Source organism: Motacilla alba, chromosome 23 (assembly GCF_015832195.1).
Source record: "Motacilla alba alba isolate MOTALB_02 chromosome 23, Motacilla_alba_V1.0_pri, whole genome shotgun sequence".
Classification (NCBI taxonomy): Eukaryota; Metazoa; Chordata; class Aves; order Passeriformes; family Motacillidae; genus Motacilla; species Motacilla alba.
This window is the reverse complement of record NC_052038.1, coordinates 4,859,212-4,880,642: the sequence shown is the minus strand read 5'-3', so window position 1 is coordinate 4,880,642 and position 21,431 is coordinate 4,859,212. Positions and strand designations below refer to the sequence as shown.

The following is a 21,431-nucleotide window of genomic DNA, read 5'->3' as shown; positions in this document are numbered from 1 at the left end:
TGTGATTTGCTGGGATTTTTTTGCTGTGATCTGCTGGGTTTTTCTGTGTGATCTGTTGGGGTTTTTTGCTGTGATCTGTTGGGGTTTTTTGCTGTGATCTGCTGGGTTTTTTTGCTGTCATCTGTAGGGTTTTTTTGCTGTGATCTGTTGGGTTTTTCGGTGTGATCTGTTGGGTTTTTGGTGTGATCTGCTGTCCTTCAGCTCCTGAGCCATCCACGGGCACTGCTGCAGTCCCAGTGGGAAGGAGCACCTTCCTCATGGAAGAGCAGGACACAGGCACGGGCAGGGAGAGAGATTTACTGAAACCAGCTCAGGGTGGGCAGCTGAAGGCTGGGGAAAATCTGTCCCAGAGCTGCCCTCGAGGTCTGCGTCCTGCACAGCCCTTCCCAGGGAAGATCCAGTGTCACCTCGTCCCAGCTGTCCCCGTGTCACCGTTCTGTCCCAGCAGGGGGCTCAGGGAGGGGCTGGCTCAGCCTTTTCCCTGCGCTCTCCGGGAGCCAGGAGCTGTCTCCCTGCACCAACCTCCGCATCTCCAGCCAGGCCTCATCCAGGTGCTGGGAGGGCCGGATCCAGCGAAGGAAAAAACCTGGAGAGAGAAGGAGCTGGGGGTTAGCTCAGCCCTGGCACAGAGGGAAAGGCAGAACGGCTGGCCCCGAGCACGCCCAGCTGGGAGCTGAGGGTGGATTTTGGGAGGATCCCGCTCACCCTGCCAGAGCTGGATGCTCTGGGGCTCCACGGAGGGCCAGATCACCAGGGGGTTGTGCGAGTAGAGAGGGTTCAGGTACTTGTGCTTCTCCTCAGGCTGGTTCAGCCAGGCCCACAGCGAGTGGGTGCTTTCCTTCACCTTGCACAGGCTCCTGGGGGGGACACGTGGGACAAAATCCAGTCCCCAGCGGGCTTCGGTGTCACCTCAGCCGTGCCAGATGGGCTTTGTCCCCCCACACCGACCTCTCCTTCTCGTTGTTGCACAGGAAGGTGCCGTAGGCCGAGGCGTAGGCGTTGTCAAAGAGGGTGAGCAGCAGCTGCTCCCCGAATTCCAGGGACAAGGGGAACTGCCGGCTCAGCTGCCACACGCAGTCGAGGAAGAGGAGGAAAACGGGCGCCTCCTGCTTCCCTCGGGCGTGGGAGGAGGCGGAGCGGGCGCAGCGCAGCTGGAAGGGGTGCCCTGCCTGCGGGACCCCCGTGGTGAGGCGCCCGGCCGCGCCGGGACCCCCACCCTGCTCAGAACGGCTCTCACCTGGATCCATTCCCGCTCCAGCAGCTCCTGGAACCCCTCCAGGGTGCGGCAGCCGGGGTCCAGGATGAGCTGGGCCAGCGCTGTCACCAGCAGCGTGGTGTCCGTCCCCTCGGCGCCGTGCACCAGCACCGTGCAGCCCTCCCTGCCGGGGCCAGCCGGGGTTTAGGGCCGCGCCGGGGGCTCGGGAAGGGGAAAAGCGGGCGAGGTGCAGCCCCCCTTACCTGTCCAGGCACTGCGCGGCCAGGCAGGCCGTGCTCAGGGCGGCCTTGACGTGGCTGAGCCAGCGGCTGCTGTCCAGGCGGCCCAGCCAGCGCTCGGTGCTGGGCGCGGGCTCGCTGCACGCCTCCACCAGCCTGCCGAAGCTGTCCTGCAGCGCGCGGCCCCTGCCACGGGACACGGGGACACGGAGACACGGGGACACGGCTCGCGCACCGTCACGCAGGGGACGGCGGCCCGCCCTCGCCGGGGCGTTCGTGGGGATTGAGAATCTGACTCCGTGTTCTCAGAAGGCTGATTTGTTGTTTTGTGGTGTTCGATATGATGTATTGTATGAGATGTGTGAGAGATGAGATGGGTGAGGTATGTGTGAGATATGAGATTATATTATATATATGATATGTTATATATGATATTATATATATGAGATAAGATGTATTATTCGATATGAGATATTAGATTATATATATGATATTATATGCTATATGTGATATATATATGATATGATATATTATATATTATATAATATATAGTATGATATGACATATGCTATATGAGATATTATATGCTATAATATTATATGATATTATATATAATGTCATATATGATATATTATTTAATATGAAATATATTATTTGATATGAGATATGAGACAATATATGATATTATATATAATATATATTACATGATTGATATGGGATATATTATTTTATGTGAGATTATATATTATTTGATATATGAGATATGAGATGATATGATATTATATATAATATATATTACATGATTGATATTAGATATGATATATTATTTGATATGAGAGATGATATTTAATGTGAGATATTATATATTATTTGAGATATGAGATATGAGATGATATATGATATATATCATTTATTATGATTGATATGATATATTATTTGATATGAGATATGAGATGATATATGATATTATATATAATATATACTACATGATTGATATATGATATATTATTTTATGTGAGATATGATATACTATTTGATATGAGCTATGGTATTATATATAATATAATATCCTATATTATATATGATGCTATATGATATATGATGCTATACTAAACTATGCTAAAGAACAGAGAGAGGATGCTCGCAGCAGGCTTAACAGGAACGATGCTGGAAACTCGAGACTCCTTCCAGCGTCCCACACCCTGGCCGTGCTCGGCCATCAGCTTACAACAACTCCCACCCCGGCTAAACCATCCCCGGCCACCCTCCAAAGCAGCAAACCCGGCGAGGCCGAGGCCCCTCAGCTTCCCGGGAGAGAACCCCGGCGGGAAGGATTTTTCCAGGAGCCGTGGCAGTGCCGTGCTCACCTCTCCAGGGCGCGGTGGAGCCGCCGCCACTGCGGGTAGGAGGCTTTGGGCTCGGTGCCGCCGCCGCTCATCCGCGCCTGCTTGGCCGCCTGGGCCGAGCGTGTGTCGATGACGAAGCCGCGCTCGCCCTGGTCCAGGATTGTCCCCAGGAGCTGCTCGTCCTCGCGGCTCCGCCGGCGGTTGGGCCCCGTCAGGGGCTGGCTGCTGCGGAGCAGGGCCTGGGGGACAGGGGCACAGCTGGGAATGCCCCCCTGGAGGAGAGAGCGCTCCAGGATGGGCTCAGAGAGGCTCCAGGAGAGCTGGAGAGGGATTTGGGATAAAGGATGGAGGGACAGGATGCAGGGAATGGCTTCCCACAGGGCTGGATGGGAGATTGGGAAGGATATTGGGAAGGAATTGTTCCCTGGGAAGGTGGTGAGGGGCTGGAATGGCTTTTCCAGAGCAGCTGGGGCTGCCCCTGGATCCCTGGCAGTGCCCAAGGCCAGGCTGGACGGGGCTTGGAGCACCCCGGGACAGTGGAGGTGTCCCCGCCATGGCAGGGGCGGCACTGGACGAGCTTTAAGATCCCTTCCAACCCAACTCGGGAACCCTCTGACGATGGAATCCCCCCTTCTGGGGGGTCGGGGGGCCGGCAGAGGGGCGGCCCGGACTCACGGTGCCGTTTCTGGGGTGGAAGTAGCTGAGCACGGGGAAGCGCCCGCCCTGCCGGAACCGCGCCGCCCTCGCCACGGTGTCATCGCCCACGGCCGCGGGCACGATCACGGCGGCCGGGTACGAGGGGCAGGCGCTGAAGTCGCTGTTCACGGTGCTCAGCCGCCACTGGCTCGTCTGGGGGAGAGGCGACACCGGCGACATCAGCGACATCGCCGGCGGCAGGGCGCGGGGACGGCGGCGGGTCCCCCCGGGCGGGCTCACCTGCGCGGCGACCCGCTGGAAGTGGCGCTCGGGGGGACACAGGTGCCAGCCCTGCTGCAGCCGCAGGCTCGGCGGGCGGTGGAAGAACGGGTACATCATCATCACCGAGTCCACCGAGGAGAGCGCCTGCGGCGGGGCACGCCGGGCCGCTCAGGGCCACCGCGGCTGGCACTGTCCCCGTGTGCCGGCGCTGCCGGAGCCGCGTGTTTACCCAGCCCCAGAGCAAACGCGGCGGCGCTTTCCCCACCCTGCGCTGGCCGGCCGCGCTCACCTCGATGGAGCTGGCGATGTTCAGACACTCCTCCATGCCCGGGATCTCCAGCTGCAGCACCTTCAGGTCCTTGCAGCGCAGCGTGATGGTGCCCGACGAGCCGGAGACCCTGCGGGAGGGGGGTCAGGGCTGGCCGGGGGACACACGGCGACAGCAGCGAGCCGCCCTCTCCCCCCGGGGGCCGCGCCGGACTCGAGGCTCTCGTCTGCCCCCGCAGCCGGCGCGGTGGGCGGCAGAGAGCCAAAAAAGCCGAACCTGGTGTCCCGCAGGGAGCCGCCGGTCCGGGGGGGTTGGTACCAGCCTAAATTCTGCACTCTGAGGACGAGAGGAGGCGCTGCCCGCTCTGCCCCGCGCGGCCCGGGAGGAAGAGGAAGGACCCGGCCGGGCGGTGCCCGCGGGGCGCCCCCCGGGACACAGGGGGGGATCCTCCGGCTCAGGCGCGGGTGACAGGGACAGGGACGGCCCTGGGGACCAGCGCACCTTTTCTCCACGGCGTCCACGTTGCGGATGAGCAGCCAGAGCTCCAGCTCGCCGCCGGGGCGGGAGGAGAGCAGCAGGTGGTGGCTGGTGATGCACAGCGTGCCCCGCACCGCGGGCAGCCCCGGCCGCCACAGCAGCACGTCCTCCACCGTCGCCGTCTTGATCAGCTCCGAGAACTCCATGGGCGCCGCCTGGGCCCGGCCGGGGAGGGAGGAAAGGGAAAAAAAAAGGGAAATCCTGCGGCTCTCGGCCCGCCTGCAAACCCCTGCCCCGCGCGTCACGCGGCGCCCTGCGCGCTGTCCCCTCTCCGTGTTGACATTGTCACCTCCAGCACGCGGCGGTGCCGCATGCCCTCCGCCAGGCAGCGGGGAAACTGAGGCACAGGGGCCCAGCTGGCTGCAGTCTCCCCGGTCCTGGAGGGGATTTTTTGGGGGGAATAGGATGGCAGGGAGCAGCTCCCGGTCCTTCCCCGCCCCGCTGGGCTGCACCCCGTTACCGGCCCCGACACGACCCGGTCCCCACGGGCTCTGCTGTCCCCAAAGCCACCCCCGGGGCTGGGGACAGGGCGGGAGGAGGAGGAGGAGGAGGAGGAGGAGGAGGAGGAGGAGGAGGAGGAGGAGGGTGGGTGGGTGGGTGGGTGGGTGGCGGTGCTGCTGCCCCGGCCACCCCTCTGCTTACCTGCTCGGGCTGGGTGGCAGGTGGGGACCTCGGGGGACAGGCAGGGACCTGGAGGGACAGGCAGGGACCTCGGGGGACAGGCAGGGACAAGCAGGGACCTGGGGGGACAGGCAGGGACCTGGGGGGACAAGCAGGGTGCGAGCAGGGGACCTCAGAGTGCCAACAGGGACCTGCCGGCCATCAGGAGAGGACTTTTGGGGTGCAAACGGGAATTTTGGGGTGCGAGCAGGGGACCTTGGGGGACGAGGAAGAGCCTGAGGGTGCAAGGAGGGGATTGGGGGGCACCGGCAGCGTTGGGGTGCCAGGAGGGGACCCCGGGGTGCCAGCGGGGGAGCTCGGGGTGCGAGGGCGGGGATTTGGGGGTGCGGGAGGGGCAGCTCGGGCACCGAGGGGTGGAACGGGGGGTGGCGGTGGCCCCGCACGGCCCGGCCCGGCCCGGCCCGGCTGGCGGATGTCGGGTTTAAGGTGGCCCGGCCCGGAGGGAGGCGGCGACGCCCGGGGCTGGGGCTGGGGCTGGGGGTGTCACTGCGTGCCGTGCGACAGCGAGGGGACACCGGGGGGGGGGCCGCGGGAAGGGACAGCGAGGGGACAGCGGGACTGGGGAGCGGCGCGGGGGGAGCGCGGGGAGGATTTGGGGGATACTCGGGGGGGGGCTGGAGGGGACTGGGGTGGGCAGGTGAGAGCCGGGGGACGCAGGTGAGACCCCCGAGCCGCCTCCGCTGTCCCTGGAGCGCTGCGGGCAGCGGGGAGGTGACAAGGGACAGATCCGGATGCGGCTCCACCTTAAGGTCCCGTCCGGGTGCGGGACCCCGGCTGCCCCCCCGGGCACCCCCCCCCCCCCCCCCGGTTCTTTTTCCTTCCTCGAGCTTTTTTGGGCCCCCCCAGAAGCGGGGAGGGGCGGCTGAGGCCGGGGATAAATCATTCCCGGTCTTCCGTGAAGGCTCCGTCCGGGAACGGGGAGTCTCCTCCCAGGCGGAGACAATGATGTGAAAAAAGAGAAGAAAAGGAAAAAATAAAAATAAAACAAAACCAAAAAAAAAAAAAAAAAAAAAAAAAAAAAAAAAAAAAAAAAAAAAAAAAAAGGAAAAAAACCCCAACTCAGCAAGCCAAAAATACTCCTCTGGATAAGGAAATTCCTGCCCATCGCACCCGGGTGGATAAAGGGCCGGGAGCCGGGCGCCGCGGGGCAGGGAGCGGCTGGGGGTGGTCGCGGGCAGCGTGGGGGCTCCATTCGCCCGTGGGGAGCCGCTGCGGGGGCAGAGATCAGCGCGGCTTTCGGGGGGCTCTGCTCTGCCCCAGCATGGCTTTCAGCCAGCTGAAATTCAAGGAACTGGGCGAGGAGGAGCCCACCTGGGAGGAGGAGAACCTGGAGAGCGTGAAGGCGCTGGCGGCCAAGCTGAAGCTGCAGACCCGCAGACCCTCGTACCTGGAGTGGGAAGCCCGGGTGAGGGGGCAGCGCTGGGGCACCCCCGGGGGCACCTGCGGGGCGCAGCAGAGCCCCGGGCACCCCCAGGAGCAGCAGCGCGGTGGTGTTTGTGGCTTCGCCACCGTGGAGGCGGCTCTGGAGTGGCTCAGGACGGAGCTGGTGAGTGGGACGGGGACGAGGAGCGGGACGGGGACGCCGCGGGTGACGAGGGCTGGGCTCCCCTGCCCGCCGTGCTGGGTGGGCACGGATTTTCCCCAGGTTTTTCGCGGCTCCGCGGTGCCGCGGCCCTGCGGGGTCGCGGCCTCGCGGCGGTCAGCCCTTGTCACCCCGTCCCGCCGCTCCGGGGGTGGCACAGGGGGCACCGCGGGGTGCCAGCCTGGCACCGCGGGGGGATGGCGGGGTCGGCGGCCTGGCCGAGCCCCACGCCCGCTGCCCGGGCGGCCGATCCCGCTCCAGGGCGGTTCCCTCTGCCCCCAGCGGGAGATGCAGGCCCTGGACCAGCGGCTGGCGCAGCAGCTGATGCGGCTGCGGGCGCGGCTGCACCGGCTCAAGGTGGAGCAGGCGTGCCACCGGCACAAGGAGATGCTGGACGACGCCACCTTCGGCCTCGAGGGCTGCGAGGAAGACTCGGATCTGCTGTGCACCATCCCGCCCAAGGCCGCCTTCCTGCTCTCCACGCCGCTCAAGCACATCGGCGTCACCCGCATGAACATCAACTCCCGCCGCTTCTCGCTGTGCTGAGCCCCGCGGCTGCCGGGGTCCCGAGGGACGCGGGGCAGGGCGGGCTGTCCCCAGGGCGACGCCACGCTGCGGTGGCACGGGAGTGTCACCATCCCTGTGGGTGTCACCGTCCCCATGGGTGTCACCGTCCCCAGGGGGCACAGGAATGCCACCATCTCCCCACCATGGGCACAGGAGTGTCACCATGCCCATGGACACGGGAATGTCACCATGCCCCCGGAAGGGTCACCATCCCCCCCGAATGTCACCATCCCCATGGGCATGGGAGTGTCACCATCTCCAGGGCAGGGGAATGTCACCATCCCTGTGGGTGTCACCATCCCCACTGGCACGGGAGTGTCACCATCCCCATGGGTGTCACCGTCCCCAGGGGGCACAGGAATGTCACCATCCCCATGGGCATTGGAGTGTCACCATCCCCCCAGGAATGTCACCATCCCCACGGACACGGGAATGTCACCATCCCCGGGAATGTCACCATCCCCATTTTGGGGCCCGGCCCCGAGGGTGGCGGGGTTCAGCCGGGTGGGAAATGCGGGGTGCAGCCCTTTGAGGCGGAATAAAAGGGCTGAGGGTGACAGCTGGTGGCTTCTCCTTATCTGTGCCTCCAGATGTGGCTCCCGGCCGTTTTTTGGGAGGGTGACAGCTCCAGGTGCCACTTGGGGGTGCGACTTTCGCAGACCCCCGAGTGGAGCAGCGCCAGGGGAGCTGCGGGGATCATTTTGGGGGCCGTTTCTCCTTCTCAGGACACCAGGGGAGCCCGAACGTGCCCCCCGAGCTGCCACAGCCCCTCCTGTCACCTCCGGGCTTCCTGCCTGCGCCTGCGGCTTCTGTCGCCATCAAAGAAGCCAGCACAATGCTGCTGTGGTTGCCGCGCTGCCAGCTGCCCCCAAAGCAGCGCTGCCAGCCCGCCGGGGCCACCGCGGGTCCCCCGCGCTCCGGTGGCCCTTGTCACCGCGGCTCCCAGGCTGCCCAGCCTGCGGTGACGCGGCGGTGACAGTCAAGGGGGGCTCGGAGCCGCGTCCCGCAGCACGCGGGGCACCTCGGGGCGCAAGGAGGAGGGTGGCAGTGCCAGGAGGGGACCCCGGGGTCGGCCAGGCTGGCCCAGGGCCCGGCGAGGGGACAGCGCAGGGGACAGCGGGGTGCTGGCGGCAGGGGACAGCGGGGTGCTGGCGGCAGGTGCCAGCCCCCGAGGCTCTCAGCATCCCGGGGTGGCAGGAAGCCATCGGGGTTTGTCGCTCGCTCTTGCGGTCGGGGGCGAGCTGAGAACGGGCTGCTCTCGGCTTTGCTCATGAGGCAGGAAACCGGGCGAGGCGGGGACAGCGGCGGCGGCGGCGCAGCCGGGCCGGGGGGCTCCGCTCCGCGCCCCAAAAGGACCCGGGGGCTCCTCTCTGCACCCTAAAAGGCTCGGGGGGCTCCGCTCCGCGCCCCAAAAGGACCCGGGGGCTCCGCTCTACGCACCCCAAAAGGCTTGGGGGGCTCCGCTCTGCATCCCACAAGGTTCGGGGGGCTCCTCTCTGCACCCCATAAAGCTCGGGGGGCTCCTCTGCGCACCCCAAAAGGCCCGGGGGGCTCCTCTCCGGACCCCATAAAGCTCGAGGGGCTCTGCTCTGCACTCCATAAAGCTCGGGGGGCTCCTTTCTGCATCCCACTCGGCTCGGGGGGCTCCTCTCCTCACCCCTCAAGGCTTGGGGGGCTCCTCTTTGCACCCCAAAGGGCTCCGAGGGCTCCTCTCTGCCCCCCATAAAGCTCGGGGGGCTCCTCTCCGGCTGCCGAGGATGAGGAGGGTGTGACGGGCGCGGCCCCAGCGGGACATGGGACAGTGAGAGCGGCCGCTGCTCCCCCGCTGCCTCCAGGTGAGAGCCGGGAAGGGGCTCAGGGTCCGGGGGGGTTTGGGGGGCACCTGCGGGGTTTGGGGGGGGCTGAGCTGCGCTCTCCGAGCGCCCCTCGGAGGGATGGAGGTGGGGGTTCGGGCTCCTGGGGGGATGGGGAGCCAGGCGCTGTCCCCATGTCCCCTGCCCGCCTGGGGGTCCCCTGCCAGGGGTGGCAGTGACGGTGCCCTGGCAGGGCTCACCCCAAAGCTCCTTTTCCAGGGCACAGCAGGAGTTTTGTCCCCGGGGCACAGCAATTCTGCCCCCAGGGCTGTGCCCGAGGGACAGGCAGCAGCTCGGGGCCAGTCCCTTGAGGCTGGTGCCCAATTTGGGGCTTCAGGCCCTCAGAAATCCCCATTTTTGGTGCCAAATTTGAGACTCCAGGCCCTCAGAAATTCCCATTTTTTTGGTGCCAAATTTGAGACTCCAGGCTCTCAGAAATCCCATTTTTGGTGCCAAATTTGGGGGCTTCAGGCCCTCAGAAATTCCCATTTTTGGTGCCCAATTTGAGGGCTTCAAGCCCTCAGAAATTCCCATTTTTGGGGCTTCAGCCCCTCAGAAATTCCCATGTTTTTGCTGGCTTGGTTCCAGCCCCTCCCTGCCGCGGTGCCAGCCTTGGGGACACGGGCCCTGGTGGCACTGCCAGGCCGTGCCAGCGCCGGGTGTCCATCCAGAGGGCTCACAGCTGGCACACAGCTGGCACACAGCTGGCTCGGGGTCACCTCGGATGTCACCTCCTCACCCCGGTGACAAACAGGACCCGCCAGGGCCACGTGGGCGGAAGGGCCGGCACAGGACAAGACAAACCCAAAGAAAAAACCCCAAAAAGAGGGGGCACACACCTGGCAAGGACGCTCGGGGGGCACCTCCCTGCCAGGCCCCTTGGGCACAAAGAAATTCGGTTGCACAGATGCAGCCAGCAAAAAAAAAAAAAAAAAAAAAAACCCAAAAAACTGACTTCAAACAGCCTTTTTTTGGGGTTTTTTTGGTTGTTTTTTTTTTTCTCATGGCCTGGTGCAGGTGAAACGGCTGCTGCTGCTGCTGGAAATTACGCTGCGGCTTGGGGCTGCGAGAAGAAAAAAAAAATAAAAGCACAATAGCAGCACCTCACACCCCGAGAGGAAAAAACAGCTCCTGGCACTGCTGGGGGGGTTTGAAGAGCTCCTCTGTGGGGCCAGGGGGGTGGATTTGGGATTTCTCAGCTGGCCCTTTGCTGAGGGCAGGAAATGTGGGAATTTCTGGTCCATAAAAGCCGGGCTGGGGCCGGGTTCTGCTCAGGAAAGGCCTCAAAATGCCGATGGATTTGGGGTTTTCTGCTGGCCTGGGTGAGGTGTGGGAAGCGTCGACGGCGCTGGGGAGAGGCAGCAGAAGGAAATTTGGGGTTTGAGCGCTGTCACCCTGCCTGCAGCGCGGCCAGAGCCCTTCCTGGGTGCCAAAGTGTGTCCCCAGGCGGGTGCCACCGGGAGCTGGGGGCGCCGGGGTGGGGTGGGAGCGCCCCAAGCAGCGCTGCAGGGCACGGGGACCCCTCTGCCGAGCGTTCCCCTGGCCCAAGCCGCTGTCACCTGCCCTCTGGCCGCCCTGGGGACACTCCCTGAGCTCCTGCCACCTCTGGGCCCCGGGGAGGCGGCTCCGGGGCCGGGGAATCAAACCTGGAGGTGCAGGAGGGGGGTGGGCAACCCTGGGGACCCCAAACCCTCCCTGGGGACCCCAAACCCTCCTTAAGGACCCCAAACTCTCCTTAGGGACCCCAAAACCCTCCCTGGGGACCCCAAACTTCCCTGGGGACCCCAAACCCTCCCTGGGGATCCCAAACCTTCCTTAGGGACCCCAAACCCTCCCTGGGGACCCCAAATCTTCCTTAGGGACCCCAAACCCTCCTTAAGGACCCCAAACCCTCCCTAAGGATCCCAAACCCTCCTTGGGGACCCCAAACTCTCCCTAAGAACCCCAAACTCTCCTTGGGGTCCCCAAACCCTTCTTAGGGAGCCCAAACCTTCCTTAGGGACCCCAAATCCTCCCTGGGGACCCCAAAACCTCCTTAAGGAGCTCAAACCCTCCTTGGGGACCCCAAACCCTCCTTAGGGACCCCCTGCAAGGCCCAAATGAAGCCCCCACGGCCGTGTCCCCCCTGGCACCGTGGGACAAGGGGGATTTTTGGGGGTGCTGGTGCAAAGCCAGGCTCCCAGACAGGAAAAGGAGGAGAAACAATCCCAATAAATCCTCTCCCAGCCGGGCAGCGGGCACCGGACAGGATCACGCGCGCTGGCTGCCGTGCCAGGGGGCACAGCTGGGGCTGTGGCACACCTGGGCCGGCTGCTGGTGACAAAACCCCGCGGAAGTCACACCTGGGATGTGGGGCTGGGGACAAATCCTGGCCCCGTGGGCACAGAGGATTCTGCAGAAGAGGCTTTTCCGGGGCCCACGCGCCGCCGCCGGGGGTGTGCCGCGCTCAGCGTTCTCGGCAAGGCCAGAGGTGCCCGCGGGGTTTGTGCCACACTCAGCACTCTCAGGAAAGCCAGAGGTGCCCGTGGGGTTTGTGCCATGCTCTGGAAGGCCAGAGGTGCCCGGGTTTGTGCCAGGCTTGTGCCATGCTCAGTGTTCTCAGGAAGGCCAGAGGTGCCCGTGGGGTTTGTGCCACGCTCAGCACTCTCAGGAATGTCAGAGGTGCCCGGGTTTGTGCCACACAGCGTTTTTGGGAAGGCCAGAGGTGCCCGTGGGGCTTGTGCCAGGTTTGTGCCACGCTCGGTGTTCTCATGAAGGCCAGAGGTGCCCGTGGGGTTTGTGCCAGGTTTGTGCCATGCTCAGCACTCTCAGGAATGTCAGAGGTGCCCGTGGGGTTTGTGCCACGCTCAGCACTCTCAGGAAGGCCAGAGATGCCCGGGTTTGTGCCACTCAGTGTTTTTGGGAAGGTCAGGGGCACCCGTGGGGTTTGTGCCACGCTCAGCACTCTCAAGAATGTCAGAGGTGCCCGGGTTTGTGCCACTCAGTGTTTTTGGGAAGGTCAGAGGTGCCCGGGTTTGTGCCACTCAGTGTTTTTGGGAAGGTCAGAGGTGCCCGGGTTTGTGCCACTCAGTGTTTTTGGGAAGGTCAGAGGTGCCCGGGTTTGTGCCACTCAGTGTTTTCGGGAAGGTCGGGGCGCCCGTGGGGTTTGCTGAGCTCATGACAAAGGTGCCCACGCCCTGGTGTCCCTGCGGTGACACCGGTGTCCCCGCGGCCGAGCCCCGAGGGTGTCGCAGGGGTTGGGGGTTGAGGAACATCCCCCTGCAGCGGGAACGGGGCTGGCGTGGGGACAGGGTGGGAGTTTGCAGGAGAAGGAGTTTGGAGGTGCCCACATCCGGCCCTGAGATGATTTCAGCATCAGGGAGGCGCGTGCCCAGCCGGAGCTCGTTCAAGGCGAGCTGCAGCAGCGCGTTAATTGCTGATGGATGCTAATGAGGAGCTCGTTATGCCGGGGAGAGCAGAGGGATCAGCCCCAGAGCAGCACACGGCGGGCAGCAGCTGGCACGGGAGGCACAGAGGAGCCTCAGGCTGGGCACTAATTGCCTTCAGTGGCTTTAATTAACGAAGGCAGGATAAATTAGGAGGAAATAACGGCTGGTGGCAGAGGCAGGGGATGCCCCCAGTTCAGGTGGGGAGCTGGGATGGAGGGATGGAGGGATGGAGGGATGGAGGGATGGAGGGATGGAGGGATGGAGGGATGGAGGGATCCAGGGATGGATGGATCCAGGGATGGATGGATCCAGGGATGGATGGATCCAGGGATGGATGGATGATGGATGGAAGGATGGATGGATCCAGGGATGGATGGACGGACGCATGGATGAAGGTATGGATCCATGATTGGATGGTTGGATGACTCCATGGATGGATGGTTGGATGGTTGGATGGCTCCATGGATGGAAGGATGGATGGATGGATGGATGGATGGCTCCATGGATGGCTCCGTGGATGGAAGGATGGATGGATCCAGGGATGGGTCTATGGAGCATGCATGGGGATGCACTGGATGCATGGGGATGCACAGAGCAGGCATGGGGATGCACTGGAGCATGAGGACAGCCAGCGATGGGCTTGCCCTGTGTCACCTCTGTCCCCCACAGCCACCATGGGCTGCTGCTGCAGCTCGGACTACGACGAGGACTGGATCGAGAGCATCGACATCTGCGAGCACTGCAATTACCCCATCGAGCCCGACAGCAAGCGCCAGGTGAGGAGCGGGCGGCAGACCCCGATCCCAGTGGCCAAACGCCCCCAGAGGTGGCCAAATCCCCCCAGCTGGGGGCTCACGGGGCTCCTGTCCCCTGGCAGAGGCCGATCCGCAACGGCTCCGAGGTCCGAGACCCTCTGGTGTCCTACGAGTCCTCGTCGCCTCCGTGCTCCCCCATGCAAGGTGAGGCGTGGTGGCCTGGGGGGGCTGTGACACCCCCAGACTGGCCACTGCCACCCTGTCCCTCCTCGTGTCCCCTCAGACAAGCTGGTGGTGGCCCTGTACAACTACGAGCCCAAGCACGACGGGGACCTGGGGCTGCGGAAGGGGGAGAAGCTGCGCGTGCTGGAAGAGTGAGGAGTTCCAGAGGAGTTCCAGAGGAATTCCAGAGGGTCCCGGCACCCCCGGGGGTCGGGGCAGGGCCGGGGGGGTCTCACTGAGCCGTGTCCTTGCAGGAACGGGGAGTGGTGGAAGGCGCAGTCGCTCACCACGGGCCAGGAGGGGCTGATCCCACACAACTTCGTGGCCTTGGTGAACAGCCTGGAGCCCGAGCCGTGAGTGGGGAGGGAGAGGGGGTGAGGATGGAGGGAGGGAGGGAGGGAGGGATCCAGGGAGGGATGGAGAGAGGGATGGAGGGATCCAGGGAGGGATGGAGGGAGGGAGGGATCTATGGATGGATGGAGGGATCCATGGAGGGGTGGAGGGATGGATCCATGGAGGGAGGGAGGGATGGAGAGATGGATCCATGGATGGATGGAGGGATCCATTAATAGATGAAGGAAGGAAGTGTCGGAAGGAAGGAAGTGTCGGAAGGAAGGAAGGAAGTGTCGGAAGGAAGGAAGGAAGGAAGGAAGGAAGGAAGGAAGGAAGGAAGGAAGGAAGGAAGGAAGGAAGGAAGGAAGGAAGGAAGGAAGGAAGGAAGGAATCCATGGAGAGATGGACAGATGGATGGATGGATCCATGGAGGGATGAAGGGATGGATAGACAAAGAGATGGATAGATGGACGGATGGATGGTCCCATGGAGGGATGGATGGATCCATGGATGAATGGATGATGGATGGATGGATGTGTTCCGGTGGGATGTGAGCTCTGGGAAGCAGCCTGGATCTGGGAAGCAGCCTGGATCCCACAAAGCCCCAGTGCCCGGATCCCCTCCGCCCTCCCCCTGCCCCGTTCCCAGGTGGTTCTTCAAGAACATCAGCCGCAAGGACGCCGAGCGGCAGCTCCTGGCCTCGGGCAACACCCACGGCTCCTTCCTCATCCGCGAGAGCGAGACCTCCAAAGGTGCCGCCGCGGGGCCCTCGGGCTCGGGGAGCCTCAGGGGCGCTCGGGGGTCCCACGGGTGTCCCACGGGTGTCCCTGTCCCCAGGCTCGTACTCGCTGTCCGTGCGGGACCTGGACGAGAGCCAGGGAGAGACGGTGAAGCACTACAAGATCCGGAACCTGGACAACGGCGGCTTCTACATCTCCCCCCGCACGCCCTTCGGCAGCCTCAGGGAGCTGGTGCAGCACTACACACGTGCGGGATGGGATGGGATGGGATCAGTGGGATGGGATCAATGGGATGGGATCAATGGGATGGGGTGGGATCAGTGGGATGGGATCAATGGGATGGGATCAGTGGGGTGGGATGGGATCAGTGGGGTGGGATCAGTGGGATGGGATCAATGGGATGGGATCAGTGGGATGGGATCAATGGGATGGGGTGGGATCAGTGGGATGGGATCAATGGGATGGGATCAGTGGGGTGGGATGGGGTGGAATCAATGGGATAGGGATGGGATCAATGGGATGGGATGGGATGGGATGGGACCAGTGGGGTGGGGTGGGATGGGATGGGGTGGGATGGGGTGGAATCAATGGGATAGGGATGGGATCAATGGGATGGGATGGGATGGGATCAGTGGGGTGGGGTGGGATGGGATGGGGTGGGGTGGGGACAGGATCGATGGGATCGATGGGATGGGATCAAAGGGGATGGGATGGGATGGGATCAGTGGGGTGGGATGGGATGGGATGGATGGGATGGGATGGGACCAAACGGGATGGAATGGGATAGGACGGAATAGTAAAGTTGTGGGATGGGACAGGACAGGATGGAATGGGGCAGGCTGTTATGGGACAAGATGAAATGGGAATGGGACAGAGTCAGATGGGATGGAACGGGATGGGATAGGATGGGGTGGGGATGGGATAGGACGGGATGGGATGGGATGAGCAGCACCCGCTGGTCCCAGTGGCCCAGGCCAGCCCTGGCCGGTGCCGGTGCCCCGCGCGGGCCCAGCTCTGCCTCCCTGTGGCCCAGGCAGCGCCGACGGGCTCTGCTGCCGCCTGGGCAAGCCCTGCCGGACGCAGAAGCCGCAGAAGCCGTGGTGGCAGGACGAGTGGGAGGTGCCGCGGGAGTCGCTGAAGCTGGTGGAGAAGCTGGGAGCGGGGCAGTTCGGAGAGGTCTGGATGGGTGAGTCAGGGTGAAACTGGGGCACCGGAGCGAGCAGCGGGATCCTCCCGCCGGGATCTCACACGGAGCAGCCAGCGCAGCCCAAGGTGTGGGACTGCGGCTTTGAGGGTCCTGGAAGAAGGCAGAACCCCGCCCAAAGTTCCCTTTCCTCCCATCCCTGGATCCCTGCTCTGCTGCTGGAGACAGGGGGGACGTGCGGGATCGTGGAGCTGGAGAGCTGCTGGCTTTGTCCCCACTTGGGAGTGTCCCTTGTGGCTGGAATGCTGCAGCAGCTGTGGGGGCTTGGAGGGAGATCCAGCCACAAAACCCTTCCTGCTCCCTGAGTGCTGCGGTGGGGAAGCCACTGGGGCTGCCCTGCTTCCCTCCATCCCTCCCTGCTCCCCTCCATCCCTCCCTGCTCCCCTCCATCCCTCCCTGACTCCCTCCCCATTTCTCTTTATCCCTTCCCTCCATCCTTTCTTTCTGTCCCAGCCCACTTCCCTCCATCCTTTTCCCTCCATCCTTTTCCCTCCATCCTTTTCCCTCCATCCTTTTCCCTCCCTGCTCCCCTCCATCCCTCCCTGCTCCCCTCCATCCCTCCCTGATTCCCTCCATCCCTCCCCATTTCTCTTTATCCCTTCCCTCCATCCTTTTCCCTTCCATCCCTCCCCGTTCCTCTCCATCCCTCCCCGTTCCCCTCCATCCCTCCCCGTTCCCCTCCATCCTGCCCCACAGCCCTTTTGTGGTCTCACCCCCCACAGCCTCTCCCTGTCCCACCACATCCCCCCGGTGCTCCCAGCCCTGCGCAGCTCCCCGAGCCCCCTCCCACCCCAAACCCAGCTCCCCGCGCCCTCCTGAGCACCACGCAGAGCCATCAGCGCCTCCTTCCAGCGTGGCCCCAAAAACCCCTCCTGGCATCGCCCCAAAGCCCCTCCAGCCCCACCCCAACGGCGTTTTGGGCCCTGAACTCCATCTCCAGCCATCTTACACCCCCACCCAACCTCTGGAACCTCCAGCACCTCCTCCTCAGCTGGGGTTAGAGAGGATATTTTGCTCCCGACGAGGGGAGAGGACGATGAGGAGGACTCCACGGGTGTCAGAAGGCTAATTAATTACTTAATTAGACTATATTATTCTGTGCATCTAAACTGAACCCGGCCAGCGCTCAGCTCTGCACACCCTGCACGGAATCTGGTGGCTGTCAGGTGACAATCCTGACACACACACACACACACACCTGGCCCTGACAGGCCAAGGAAACCAAACACCACCACTCGGGGTAAAAAATTGGGTAAAAAGTATTGCATTCTCCTTTGGCACAAACACAGGCACAGCAAACGAGATGAGAATTGTGTTTTTCCTTTCTCTGAGGTTCAGAGAATGAGAATCCCAGAAATATTCTTGGGAAGAATTGCCTTGCTTTTCTCTGTGAGGAGAATTGTGGGGTACAGGGGGTACCCTCCTTGGCTGGCACCGCTGCCCGGTGTCTGGATCCCATTTTTTTCCCCTGTTTTCCCTTTCTCTGAGGTTCAGAGAATGAGAATCCCAGAAATATTCTTGGGAAGAATTGTGCCTTGTTTTCTGTGAGGAGAAATCCGGGGTACTGGGTGCTCCATGGAGCCGGCCTCCTTGGCTGGCACCGCTGCCCGGTGTCCGGATCCCATTTCTTTCCATTTTCCCTTTCTCTGAGGTTCAGAGGATGCAAAACCCAGAAATATTCTTGGGAAGAATTGCCTTGCTTTCCTCTGTGAGGAGAAACGTGGGGTACAGGGGTACCCTCCTTGGCTGGCACCGCTGCCCAGTGTCCAGATCCCATTTTTTTTCCCCTTTTTTCCCCCCAAGGCTTCTACAACGGGCACACCAAGGTGGCAGTGAAGAGCCTGAAGGCTGGCAGCATGTCCCCCAGCGCCTTCCTGGCCGAGGCCAACCTGATGAAGAAGCTGCAGCACCCGCGGCTGGTGCGGCTCTACGCCGTGGTCACCAAGGAGCCCATCTACATCATCACCGAGTTCATGGAGAAGGGTGAGGCCGCCCCGGGGGGCTCCAGGTGCTGCCCCCTCCTCAGGGACGTGGCCACGGAGCTCTGGAGTTTTAAGGCTGGAAAAGATTTTGGGGATAAAGTTCAAGCTGTGAAAAATCCCCGTCTAAACTGGCAGAGGGATGTGTCCTGGTGCTGTCCTGGCAGGGGTGGCCGAGCCTGGGGTGGTCCCTGCCACCCAAAATGGGTTCTGGGCATTGTCCTGGCAGGGGTGACCAATCTTAGGGGGGTCCCTGTGGCCCAAAATGGGTTCTGGGTGTTGTCCTGGAAAGGGTGGCCGAGCCTGGGGTGGTCCCTGTGCCCCAAATTGGGTCCTGGGTGTTGTCCTGGCAGGGCTGGCCAAGTTTGGGGTAGTCCCTGCCACCCAAAATGGGTCCTGGGCATTGTCCTGGCAGGGGTGACCAATCTTAGGGGGGGTCCCTGTGGCCCAAAATGGGCTCTGGGTGTTGTCCTGGAAGGAATGACCAATCCTGGGGTGGTTCCTAAAACCTGGGGTGACCCAAAACAAGTCCTGGGCGTTGTACTGGCAGTGGTGACCAATCTTAAGGGGGTCTCTGCCACCCAAAATGAGTCCTGGGCATTGCCCTGGCAGGGATGGCTGAGCCTGGGGTGGTCCCTGTGGCCCAAACTGGGTCCTGGGCATTGTCCTGGCAAGGGTGACCAAGCCTGGGGTGGTCCCTGCGAGGTGGGGGTGGCCCAAATTGGGCGCCACAGGGATTGTCCTGGCAGGAGTGACCAAGCCCAGGGTGGTCTCTGTGACATTGGGGTGACCCCAGTTGAGTCCTGGGTGTTGTCCTGGCAGGGGTGACCAACCCTGGGGTGGTCCCCAAAACCTGGGGTGACCCAAATGGGTCCTGGGCATTGTCCTGGCAGGGACACAGCGCTGTGCTGCTCATTCCTCACACTCCTCCAGGGATGTGAGTGCAGCACCTCGCAGTGCAGGCTCCAAAAGCACTGAAAATGAAAGACTGACAATGAGGAAATTTGTTAATTTTAGAGATTGCTTTGCCTCCAGCCCTGGGGAAGCTTTGCCTTTGTTCTGTCCCACCTCCAGCTTGGGCAAAAAGGATTTTCTGTGTTCTCCTGGCCACATTCCCAGAGCTTTTTTTGGGGGGGGAAGTGCCCTTGTGACCCCCCAGGAGCTGAGAACTGCTGCTTCCATCTCAGGCAGCCTCGTGGACTTCCTCAAGACCTCAGAAGGAGTCAAGCTCAGCATCAACAAACTCCTGGACATGGCAGCTCAGGTGAGGGGGGAGCAGAGAGACGGGCACGGAGCTGGGAGGGCTCTGCGGGGCTGGAGCTGTTAATTACCAACGGCAATTCATTAATAATTACAAATCCCAGATTGCTGAAGGCATGGCTTTCATCGAGGCCAAGAATTACATCCACAGGGACCTGAGGGCCGCCAACATCCTGGTCTCGGACGCTCTGGGCTGCAAAATCGCCGATTTTGGGCTGGCCCGGCTCATCGAGGACAACGAGTACACGGCTCGGGAGGGTGAGCCCCGCCCGGCCCGGGGGGACAGGGCTTGGGGACATGGGGACAGGGGCCCGCAGCCAGCCTGGATCCCCGGGAAGCTGCAGGAGGATGTTTTCCCCTTTTCCATCTCCCGGGATGCCTTTGGGGGGCTACCGCAGGCTCGGGGGGGATCGGCCACCAAAGCCAGCCGGTCCCCAGGCAGCGACAGAGCGCGGCTGGGGACCGTCACCCGGGATTAACGCCGCGATTCCAGCCCTGCCAGGGCTCTTCATCCCTTCCCTTCCCCTCCCGCCGCTCCGCAGGGGCCAAGTTCCCGATTAAGTGGACGGCGCCCGAGGCCATCAACTACGGCACGTTCACCATCAAGTCGGACGTGTGGTCCTTCGGCATCCTGCTCACCGAGCTCGTCACCTACGGCCGGATCCCGTATCCAGGTCGGGATTTCGGGGCAGCTGCGGGGCTGGCCCGCCCTCGGTGTGTCTGTGTGTCTGTCTGTGTCTGTGTGTGTGTGTGTGCATGCCGTGCCGCACGCACGCCGCTGCCAGCCTGGCTCCGTGCCCAGCGGGGCTGCAGCGGCCACCGCAGCCACCCGGGGAGGGGTTAGGGGGGTGGAAGGGGGTGGAAGGGTCACCCCATGCGGGGTTTGGCAGGGTGGGGTGGTAGCTGTGACCCCAAGTGGGCTCTGGGTGTTGTCCTGGCAGGGGTGACCAGTCTTAGAGGGGTCCCTGCCACCCAAATTGGGTCCTGGGCGTTGTCCTGGCAAAGGTGACAGAGCCTGGGGTGGCCCCTGTGGCCCAAAGTGGGTCCTGGGTGTTGTCCTGGCAGGGTGTTGACCGAGCCTGGGGTGGTCCCTAAAACCTGGGGTGACCCAGATTGGGTCCTGGGCATTGTCCTGGCAAGGGTGACCGAGCCTGGGGTGGTCCCTGCGAGGTGGGGGTGGCCCAAATTGGGCGCCACAGGGATTGTCCTGGCAGGAGTGACCAAGCCCCGGGTGGTCTCTGTGACATTGGGGTGACCCCAGTTGAGCCCTGGGTGTTGTCCTGGCAGGGGTGACCAACCCTGGGGTGGTTCCAGTGACATTGGGGTGACCCAAACTGGGTCCTGGCAGGGGTGACCAACCCTGGGGTGGTCTCTGTGATATTGGGGTCACCCAAACCGACTCCTGGGCATTGTCCTGGCAGGAATGCCCAACCCTGGGGTGGTTCTTGTGACCCAAATTGGGTCCTGGCAGGGGTGATGAACCCCAGGGTGGCACCCACACCATGGGGGTGACCCAGATTGGGTCCTGGCAGGGGTAAACAACCCCAGGCCAGCCACGGGGGTGACCCAAACTGGGTCCTGGCAGGGGTGACCAACCGCAGGGTGGTCTCTGTGACATTGGGGTGACCCAAACTGGGTCCTGGCAGGGGTGACCAACCCCAGGCCAGCCACGGGGGTGCCCCATCCTGATCCCCACACGCATTCCTTTCCCTCCAGGCATGACCAACCCCGAGGTGATCCAGAACCTGGAGCGTGGCTACCGCATGCCGCAGCCGGAGCACTGCCCGGCCGAGCTCTACGAGCTGATGAGGCAGTGCTGGAAGGAGAGCCCCGAGGAGCGCCCCACCTTCGACTTCCTCAGGAGCGTCCTGGAGGATTTCTTCACCGCCACCGAGGGCCAGTACCAGCAGCAGCCCTGAGCCTCGGGGTGCCGCGGGGCCCCACAGACTCAATGGCCGCCGCTCTGAGAGGATTTGAAGCGCCCCAGAGCTTGGCAGCAGCAGATTTGACTCCTTCAGGAGGGGCTGGACGGCCAGAGCAGACCCCCAATGCTGAGGGATGGCACAGGGTGCCCGCCCTGCTGTCGCTGTCCCCTCAGGGGTGCCCGCCCTGCTGTTGCTGCCCCTCAGGGCCCCCCTCACCCCTCAGGGATGGCAGGAGCCCCCCCGGCAGCGCTGGCCACGGCATCCCCTGCCTGCGGGACACTCCTTCTCCCCTCATGGCATTTGCAGGAGCCGTCCCTCAATAATTTTGGGGAAATAAAGGCGTTTCGAGCGGCGGGGGCCTCGCAGGGCCGGGCTGCCATGGGGAGGGGGACGCGGGGG

The 21,431-nt window shown here is 62.8% G+C and overlaps 3 protein-coding genes across 8 annotated transcripts; 2 read left to right on the top strand and 1 right to left on the bottom strand.

The window, feature by feature from the left end:
- Positions 1–347: 347 nt before the first annotated feature.
- On the bottom strand, positions 348–5,505 carry LOC119711176 (myotubularin-related protein 9-like). Of its 6 annotated transcripts, none has more exons than XM_038161021.1 (12): positions 5,254–5,505; positions 5,146–5,193; positions 4,243–4,658; positions 3,988–4,096; positions 3,717–3,842; positions 3,456–3,629; positions 2,802–3,019; positions 1,459–1,620; positions 1,238–1,379; positions 949–1,169; positions 706–857; positions 348–586 (listed from the first exon to the last, which is right to left on the bottom strand). In XM_038161021.1, the coding sequence occupies exons 3-12, from the start codon at positions 4,647–4,649 to the stop codon at positions 429–431; spliced, it is 1,869 nt and encodes a 622-aa protein (XP_038016949.1). In that variant the 5' UTR covers positions 4,650–4,658; positions 5,146–5,193; positions 5,254–5,505; the 3' UTR covers positions 348–428. The 6 variants fall into 6 exon arrangements, with proteins under 6 accessions (XP_038016949.1, XP_038016950.1, XP_038016948.1 ...); XM_038161022.1 differs by lacking the exons at positions 5,146–5,193; positions 5,254–5,505 and adding an exon at positions 4,793–5,006 and having other exon boundaries at positions 4,243–4,302; positions 4,468–4,658; XM_038161020.1 differs by lacking the exon at positions 5,254–5,505 and having other exon boundaries at positions 5,146–5,207.
- Positions 5,506–6,245: 740 nt separating this feature from the next.
- FAM167B (family with sequence similarity 167 member B) lies at positions 6,246–7,890 on the top strand. Its single transcript, XM_038161042.1, has 2 exons — positions 6,246–6,730; positions 7,049–7,890. The coding sequence occupies exons 1-2, from the start codon at positions 6,446–6,448 to the stop codon at positions 7,310–7,312; spliced, it is 549 nt and encodes a 182-aa protein (XP_038016970.1). The 5' UTR covers positions 6,246–6,445; the 3' UTR covers positions 7,313–7,890.
- A 1,176-nt stretch (positions 7,891–9,066) lies between these two features.
- LCK (LCK proto-oncogene, Src family tyrosine kinase) lies at positions 9,067–21,382 on the top strand. Its single transcript, XM_038161029.1, has 13 exons — positions 9,067–9,168; positions 13,284–13,390; positions 13,492–13,573; positions 13,653–13,743; positions 13,846–13,944; positions 14,573–14,676; positions 14,762–14,911; positions 15,698–15,850; positions 17,672–17,851; positions 19,035–19,111; positions 19,212–19,365; positions 19,650–19,781; positions 20,824–21,382. Exons 2-13 carry the CDS (start codon positions 13,289–13,291, stop codon positions 21,024–21,026), a joined length of 1,527 nt encoding a protein of 508 aa, XP_038016957.1. The 5' UTR covers positions 9,067–9,168; positions 13,284–13,288; the 3' UTR covers positions 21,027–21,382.
- The last annotated feature ends 49 nt before the right edge of the window (positions 21,383–21,431 follow it).

Coding starts and splice junctions, on each gene's coding strand:
- LOC119711176 (XM_038161019.1), bottom strand. CDS start 4,816: ATGCGGCACCGCCGCGTGCTGGAG. Junction 3,843..3,987: donor ACATCGCCAGCTCCATCGAG/GTGAGCGCGGCC, acceptor GCCCCGCCGCAG/GCGCTCTCCTCGGTGGACTC. Junction 1,170..1,237: donor TGGAGCGGGAATGGATCCAG/GTGAGAGCCGTT, acceptor GGGGTCCCGCAG/GCAGGGCACCCCTTCCAGCT.
- FAM167B (XM_038161042.1), top strand. CDS start 6,446: ATGGCTTTCAGCCAGCTGAAATTCAAGGAACTGGGCGAGGAGGAGCCC. Junction 6,731..7,048: donor AGTGGCTCAGGACGGAGCTG/GTGAGTGGGACG, acceptor CTCTGCCCCCAG/CGGGAGATGCAGGCCCTGGA.
- LCK (XM_038161029.1), top strand. CDS start 13,289: ATGGGCTGCTGCTGCAGCTCGGACTACGACGAGGACTGGATCGAGAGC. Junction 13,744..13,845: donor AAGCTGCGCGTGCTGGAAGA/GTGAGGAGTTCC, acceptor GTGTCCTTGCAG/GAACGGGGAGTGGTGGAAGG. Junction 14,677..14,761: donor CGAGAGCGAGACCTCCAAAG/GTGCCGCCGCGG, acceptor CCCTGTCCCCAG/GCTCGTACTCGCTGTCCGTG.